Genomic DNA, 8,740 nt, shown 5'->3' with positions numbered 1-8,740 from the left:
GCTTCCATCAGACACCGATTTGTCTTACACTGATTAAGCTGTCAATCCTGACACAGGGGGGGATTTGGAGCTCAGTGAGATTCAGACAGTGATTGCCAGCCGGAGACAAAACATCCAAAGTGCCTATCAAGAACAGCACCAAAACAAAACGGCAAGAATAGTGTAGACATAATAACTATTTAGGTACATGAGAACCCCACATGGTGACTAGTCTGCTCCATTAAGGGCCAGACATCCTCGGTGGTGGCATCGCAGCATCACCGCGTTACATTTCAGACACACTTCAGTGTGTCAAGTCTACAGTCAACAGTCTTAATGTTTAGAAACTCTACGCTCTTCATGTTGACACAAGGGCTGCGTCAGTTTTTTCAGTTCAGGGCTGATGGAAAATATCCTGGCTAGTGGCCGACGCGTCTGTCATCAGCAAGGAACTGAAATCGAATAGTGGCTTCAGCATTCAGCATCCAGCATCCAGCCAAGATCTCTGATATAGCAAATTAAATTTAGCGCTTTCAATCTCCGGACTAAGAATTACAATATACGCTGAGAAATAAAATAGAACAGCTATATCAACTCGTTGGATCCGTGTTTGGTATTCCATTCACACATACGCATACACAAGGGAGAGAGACAGAGAGAGAGAGAGAGAGCACAGAAAGTGATGACATCATGAGCAGTCACAGACCACGAAGTCCACCAAACAATGGTCAGATCAATCATCTGAACCTGTACAGCACATTATATTCATATCCAAAGGTATGTCATTGACCAGATGTAACGCATAAGCCCTCCCGACAAAACCTAGACACTGCGTCTGTCTGCAACTGAGGACGAGCATCTTCATGGACAATGTAGTCTAGAGTCGGTGATAGGGTCCAAATGCGACATTTAGCAAAACTACATTTGGGACAGCATCTGGTATTGCAGAATTCTTGCTCGTCTGAAGATGAACATGCCTAAACGACAACATCTGCTTCAAATGTTCGCGTTTGGCGCATGGAGTATAAACACGGATCACCGAACACGCATGGACCAAACACTCTTTCCTATGCGGTGCCATGATCACATTAGAGCAGCATGAACACCACATTCAATGACATTACGCCAAAGAGTATGTACACGCACTCTCGCCTATAGTGTGTGATTGTGTGTGTGTGTGTGTGTGTGTGGGGGGGGGGGTGTCGCCCCGATGAGACGCGGTATCCATGAACACAGATGCCTGTCTGGACGCTGCTGGTCTCAGACTGGAGTATTTCTGTGAGGGAGGGTGAGCAGAGGCGCCGAATCCTCAGTTGCACTATGCTCGACGCCATGCGCTCCAGCGACCCCATACACTCGTTACTGTATTCACCAGCCTTCGCTGAAACACCATTTTCCTGCAATGTTACTACTATTTCTCCCTCCCTCTGTCTCTCTTTCTCTCTTTTATATCACCTGCTTTTCCATGTACACGGTCCGCAGTTAACGATCACTGAGCTATCATCACACTCAGTTGGTGACAGCGTTACCTTCTAATTGGCCAACAGACGATTCTGACAGGAGAAAACGCTGAGCGTAAAACCAACATTCACCCCTTCGCATGTAAACAGTGTCAAAGGCAGCAGCAGCAGAGGCGCAGCAGATGAGAGAAAGCAGACAGACACATCACTGTCTGCTTAAGATCACAAGATCACACAGCAGCAGGTCACCTAGGTCATAGGTTACCAGAAAGAGAGAAAGAAAGATAGAGAGAGAGAGGAGAGAGAGAGAGGAGAGAGAGAGCTAGTGCAAGCCAGTGCAAAGAGGTGAGGTAGAGTGCTGGGGCAAGAGGAACAGTAAAGGAAAAATGTGAACTTACCTCCAGACTTGTCCCATCTGAATTATATGAATGAAAGTCTGCCAGACCCAGACGGAGACGTGGCAGCACCTGCGCTTGCCAATGAGCCCCGCGCTCAGACTCGCCGTGGCTCTTCGGCTACTCAGCCCCTCCACGGAGCTCAGTCCTCCACCGGTGTAATCCTGCACGAACCACCTGAAGCTCAGAATCTGGACCAGCACCGAGGGGACCAGCACTAACAATAGTGTCAGCCCGAACCAGAGGTAGTCCTGCTTGGTGTAATAGTCGACTGCCAGCCACAAGTCAGTGCCCACGTCCCAGAAGAAGACCAACAGCGCCAAGACGATCCACAGGCAGTCCAACCAGAGGCGCTCTTCCTGTGGTGGCAGCCTGGCGTCTCTCCCCTTCCCCAAGAGGTAGCGCAAGCAGGCGCTCCGGCAGCCCCAATAGCATGACGAGGTGTTGCAACAGTGGCAGATGTGGAAGGAGCTGCCCTCTCTCGGGTCCTCCTCTCCATTCCCCGCCGTCTCGTCCAGGTTGTGCAGCTGGGCGAAACCGGTGACGACCCCCCGACCATCGGATTTCGCTGCCATCTTGCTCTCTGAAGCACCCACCTCCGGCTTCCGGGGTTCGTGACGTCACTTCCCTGACACCTGTTTTCTGAGTACACCCCAAATGAGGTAGCCATCTAGTATTGGGGTGAGGATGGTGCGGCGGTGACCACCAGCTCCCCTGCATATGACTGGGCAGCGCAGAACACCCGCATCCTCCTCAGCAAAGAGGCGACTGAGCCGAAGCACCTGGCACTTATGAGTGTTTAGCCCCCCACCCCTCAGGTTTAAGATCAAAACATCAAATATCAAGCACTTGTGACGCCGAATCGTCGGTTACCTGTGCATCGTAGCGCCTCTACAGTAGTGAGCCGTTCCCGTGATAACAGGGCACGCTACTGCTTTCCCTGAGCTGCACGAGGAGAAATGAAACGAAGAGCTCTCTGTCCCCGTATTACTGTCCCACAAGGAGGACGTAATCCGTTGCTCGTCGTTATTGCCACCTAGTGTTTCGTTCTTAAACCCCAAATAAGGGGCTCTCTATGATGTAATGCAGAAGGGAACACGCTGCTCGTATTTTTAACCCCTTCATGGCAGGAGTAAACATATCACGTGGGATAAGCATTTAGTTGTTCTTTTAGCGATTATTGTTTTGGAGCAATCCCGAGTGTTTTGGTTTGGATATGTTCGGTTTCGGGACTGTTATGCCTGATTACCAGTGAATTAAGCATGCTTCAAACAGCCGCAGCCATACAGATGTCTGTTAGAAGTAGGCTACACTCATTTACGATTACATATGTGTAAAATACATGAGATTCACACGATGATAGCGTGAACAATTGTCCAAGGAATTCCCTTTTTCCATTTATTCGGACCTGATTATGTTTCATTTGCTCATTTTATTACATAGTTATATGTCATGAATAATGCGCATTTATTACTAAATGAGGTAGGTGATCATGAAAATGCTCTACATTACCGTCAGACTTTATATGGGTGGATCGTTCTACCTTGGAGAATATCATACAGACTAATTTACATAAACCGGAGCTGTCCAGAGTGCTGAAGCTCTTCGCTGCAAGTAGGCTAAAATGGATTATGTAACTCCGACATTTAAGAGATTCCTTTTGATGGCTGTTTGAAGTATGTGGGGTATTAGTAAGTATAGTAGCCTATAAGAAAACGACGGAGCATTATTGTCACGAACAGTCGCACAGGTAGTTAGGTACTAGGCTAGAAGTCATAACACATGAGCAAACAATCTGATGGAAGATGCTCTTGAGTCACCTGTCACGATTTCATGAGTCTTTTGAGTGGGATACACTCTGTCAGTAGATCTGGCAAGAAGGACAGGATGGCTCACACCACCGTTGTGGTTATAAGTAAACCGTAAACTGCCAAGGCAGCTTTTTCCAGTTGAATTCAGGCCAGCCAGAACTCAGCACTCCACCTGTAAGCAGACATGTTCTTGACTTTTGGAATGAACAATCCCAAATCCCAAACACCATAGTATGGCGCGGGAATCGTGCCTAAAACCTTCCGACCGTCCATCTGATCAACCAACCGATCGACCAACCGAACGTCATACCACCCGCCTTACTTACATGTATCAGAATAATTGCCTTTTTATAAGCAGCCTACATATACCTACATGAACTTACACGTATCCAACATGTGCCCAGAATTGTTGCAACATGTAGGCTACTTATTCTGTTGGAACATGATGGATACATGTAGGCTTGTGTTGGAACATGAATACATGTAGGAACACTGTACAATGTTGAAACTTCATTAAATGAACATTCATTAGTCTATTTGTGTCGTTATTAGTGAAAAGCTATTGCTATTGTTGCTTAAACTATTATGCGTAATAACCATCGGCAAAACAGGACTAACCAATTATCCGCGAGATATGATAAATGCCATAGGCTGGCCTTACCACATTTTCTCTTTCTTACATCAATACGTTATGGAAGCATATGAGCCCACTTCAAATCTCCAAATATGTGATTATGTATCCTAGCCTATAGGCTAAGTTTAACAAAGTTTTATGGACAATATCCCTCGGACTGCAATTTGAATAGATTTTGCTGTGCTGTACTGTAAAAGTAGACCTACGGCCATTTCTTAGAGTGTACCTGCAATATGCTGTCGACACTAGTTAACCACAATTTGTAGCCCTATTGGTCATGTTAAGCGTTACTTGCAATGTGAAAGTAAAATCTAAGACAGTAGAAAATCATGTTTTTAACTTAATTAAGTATTTAAACATAATTTTCTACTGTCTTAGATTTTAGACAAACAGACAAAATGCACCAAAAACAAAACCTCCGGAGAGGTAGCTACACATTTGTTGTTGCATGATAAAGCAATGAACGTGCTGGTAGGCGTTTGACATGACGTTTGATGGATCCACCGGATGGTAGGAAGGGAGGTTTTTGGCATCATTCCCGCGCTATACACCTGCGCCATGCATCGACGGCAATGCAACGCATTAACCGGATTAACGCGGCGCGCGGCTTTTACACTGTCCATGTCCGCATTAGAGGCGGTATCCCTCAGGCTGTATAGACTTTATGATTACACAAAGCGCGGATACATGTCTGTCAGTTATAATACTATAAGCTTCATCTCACGGCTAATTAGCGTGAACAACGCTCCTCTATCCCAACTTGAATCCTTGATGTCTTTCCCTGTGGAGATGCCAATGATCCTGGCATTTTAGACTACTTGTATTGGGTTTCTGCATTGTATAATTTAATGACGACTTTTGGTTGGAAGACTTAAGATTTCTAAAATCAGTAACTAATTTATTATGTCTATTCATTTTATTATTACCTTTTAAAATGGCCCCAGTACTGGTGTGAAGGCCTTTTCCATGTTAACATGAGGACTTTTCACACATAACTGTTTCTTCATGATTCTTCATGACATAGGATACTGTATCAAGAAGCCTCCAGAACCTATGGTGTTTTTATTCTGTGGATTGTGACACGCTTGTTGCGTTTTCTTTTAATGACATTTTATCTTTTAAAATGTATAATATTTCCATGTATTTCAGCTCGAATTGTCTTTTTCATTTACAACGGTGTTGACACTTACAATTAAAGATAACTGTTGCGAAGAGAATTGCCGATTGTACCAGATGTTGCTACCCATTGTACCAGATGCAGCCTTGTCATCCAACACACAAACTAACGCTTTAGGGACCAAGAGTGCTTCTTCTTCCACCGCAAACGCCATTAATTTTTTATGAAAGCAAATGGAGCTGCATATTTTTTGAGTGCGTAGAGCTCATCGTAGCACATGTAAGAAGCGCTAAATAATGCAGCGATCTTTGAGCGCTCTCGAGGGACTCTCATCATTTCACTGACTCGAAAAAGCCAGCAGGAACTCCTGCCTAGTCCCTTGAAACAACTGAATAGTGGAAAAAAAGTATAACATGGTGAGGATTTTATAATTATGTATGTATTTATTTATTATAATTGCCAGCCGTAGGGTCTGCGATGCCCGTCAACCAAAACTAACTGAGCAGCACGACAGCAATATGTTAGACGCAGCAGAATGTTGGGTGAGTAAACAGCATCTGCCTCTGGACATAGAGTCTGCTGATAAATAGATACACAATTCACATGGAGTATTAGCTGCTCGAAAGTCATACCACGTCTGTTAAAATATAAAAATAGCATTTGAGTTCGTATTAACATTTAGAACAATGCCATGCTGATAAAGAAGGTGATCAAGTAAATGCTAGGCTACTGCTCACGTATTTCTGAAGTAGCCTACATCACAGCATATATCCTCACTCAAAGCATGGCCTTTAGTCTACCTGTGAGAGTTTGTCTAGGTGGGGAAGGGTGTAATACACAGAAGGGTGTAATATCTTGAAGTGGGCCTATGTCACAGCACTTATCCTAAGTGTGTCAGGATCTGGCCTGGACTGATGACTTTGTGCCACCCTGGTGGCAATTCTGTGTATTGTTTTCTGTCGTGCTCAGTATTTACCTGTCTGGTCATGTGTCTTTGTCTCCACCCATTCCCTTATATGGTCTACACTTCTGGTCTTGTCAGTTTCCCTTCGTTTCTGCTCACACTTGTTCCCCGTTATTGTCTTGTTGGTCTCGTCCAGTCCTCTGTCTTTAATTAGTCTGTGTATTTCTGCCCCCCCTGTTCCTCTGTCCTTTGTCGGATCGTCTCTCCGTCTTGTCGTGTTGAAGTCCTAGATGTTTAGAATTCTGTAAGTTTTGTAGTTAACAAAAAAGTGTGTTTGTCTGTAATTCTGCCTGGAGGAGTATATGTATACTCTGTATATTACTAGTCTTTTAACTGTCAATAGTCAAGGGTATGATCTGCGTTCAAGGAGATAATTCTCTTAAAAGTTCCCTCAATGAGTTTGGAAAAATGTATTTATAGTACATTAACTGCTTGGAATGAGATTCAAAGATCATTGAAACTTACTGTATTTATTTCAGTCAATGAATTTAAGTCATATCTCAACCAAACATTCCAAACTGTCTGGACCTGTTCTTAACTTTTTCATTTTGTTTTATGTGTGTGTGTGTGTTACTTTGTCTGTCTCTACTTTGTCTGTCTCTATTATGTTCACTGTGCGCTGGCTGACTTGTAAATGAGATACCTATCTCAATGTGATTTTCTTCCCTGGTTAAGGTATAATAAAAAATAATAATAAAGGAGTCTTGCGGTTGGGTCCTATCCTCGTAACCCTGACAAGTGGTCTTGAAGATGTGGAGATCATAATTGTTGTCTGTGCGATTGCACTTGATCTATTTGCCTAAAACACCACTTTGTAGTTAAAGCAGTTGTTGCCAATAGCCAAAAATTGTTTTGCCCTTTCTCGCAAATTCAAAATGAATGATAAAAAAAAAAAACAACAGCAACAAATATTGATATAAATGTTGAAATTCAAACATACTTTATTGGCATTAGAAATATACACTTGTATTGCAGTCATTACATGGAGAAAACCTATGCAGGTACAGTGAAGGGGTTTTACCCCCCCACCCCCCACACACAGATATATAGGCTATATGTGTGTGTGTGTGTGTGTATATATATATATATATATATATATATATATATATATATATATATATATATATATATATATATTAGTGAGAGAGAGAGAGAGATATCTGTCTCATCATCTGCTGTACATCTGTTTGTTTTCGTCCTGGGCCCGGTTCCCCGATAACGATGGATACACTCACGGGTTTTCGATGATTCATCTTAAGATCGTTCGTTTGGTTTCCCGAACAGTAGCGTGAACGCACCTGCAGCTCTTAAGGGGAGCTTTCCACGTTAATAGTTCTGAAATATCCTCTAATTTGATGGTGATGTGACTGATGTCAGGTGAGCACGTCACTACCTAAACTTCGGATCTAATTCACATCAAGGCTACGGAAATAGAAAAAAACTGCATGTAAGCATCCCAAGTAGGCTATATATCACACATTATAACTAATTGTAGGCTAATTAGATTGTTGCACCGTTTTTATGTTTGTTGGAAGATATATGGACATAGGCTATTAGACTAACCTATAGCTTACTCGGTACATCGGTCATGCCAGTTCTTTGTGAGAGTCCTACTGTGTGTGCTGCCTGTGCAATAATGTTCCGGGGTGTCACTTAAGAAAACATTTGAAGATAAGAAAGAGGTGGAGTAAGAAAGTGAGGAAATGTGTAGGCTTAAATAACCATATAGGCATAGGTTTTGGCGCAGTACAGACTAAACCACATGTTCCTTTCTCTGCCTTTACCTCATAGGCCTAATAAAAGATAGCCTACACTTAGACAAACATAATCTTCGAGTGTTTTCACGACGCTCTTAAGCTACTATGGTTTCAGGAAACAGTCGGCAAATCGTTAAGACGTTCGCAAGAGGGACTTTATTGCCATCTTAGGCTTACAATGCTTTCGGCAAACCAGGCCCCTGTCTGTGTACTGATATGCATATGTAGGTGCTGCCCCCTGCTGGAAAATTGTAATGGTGCAAGCCCTTGTTTTTAAAAGTTTGACCTGCACTTGATGCTCATTTGCCCAAGTCCCTGCTCATCACTTTGTTAGTGGCCAATGCGCTACCCAAAAGTTGACCTATTGTACAACCAAAGCTTTACCAGACAGAGGGAATTTCTTCAGTATAATCATATCTTGAAAACAATGGCAATGGAGGGAGACCTGCTCTTATGTATAAGTAAGTATATACAGTATACTCTTTTGATCCCGTGAGGGAAATTTGGTCTCTGCATTTAACCCAATCCGTGAATTAGTGAAACACACACAGCACACACACAGTGAGGTGAAGCACACACTACTCGCGACGCAGTGAGCTGCCTGCTACAGCGGTGCTCGGGAG

General features: G+C 43.4%; 1 protein-coding gene across 1 annotated transcript in view; it reads right to left on the bottom strand.

Moving 5' to 3' along the window:
* The window catches only part of xkr6b (XK, Kell blood group complex subunit-related family, member 6b), a 53,217-nt gene extending 50,370 nt beyond the window's left edge, over positions 1 to 2,847 (bottom strand). The window contains exon 1 of the mRNA XM_042096449.1: positions 1,838 to 2,847. Within this exon, the coding sequence (XP_041952383.1) occupies positions 1,838 to 2,409 (572 nt within the window). The 5' untranslated portion in view covers positions 2,410 to 2,847. The remainder of the gene's footprint in view (positions 1 to 1,837) is intronic.
* Between the last annotated feature and the right edge of the window lie 5,893 nt (positions 2,848 to 8,740).

This window comes from Alosa sapidissima, chromosome 6, assembly GCF_018492685.1.
Source record: "Alosa sapidissima isolate fAloSap1 chromosome 6, fAloSap1.pri, whole genome shotgun sequence".
In the NCBI taxonomy this organism is placed as follows: domain Eukaryota; kingdom Metazoa; phylum Chordata; class Actinopteri; order Clupeiformes; family Clupeidae; genus Alosa; species Alosa sapidissima.
Note: the sequence above shows the minus strand (reverse complement) of the source record. Positions and strands in the feature narration are given on the sequence as shown.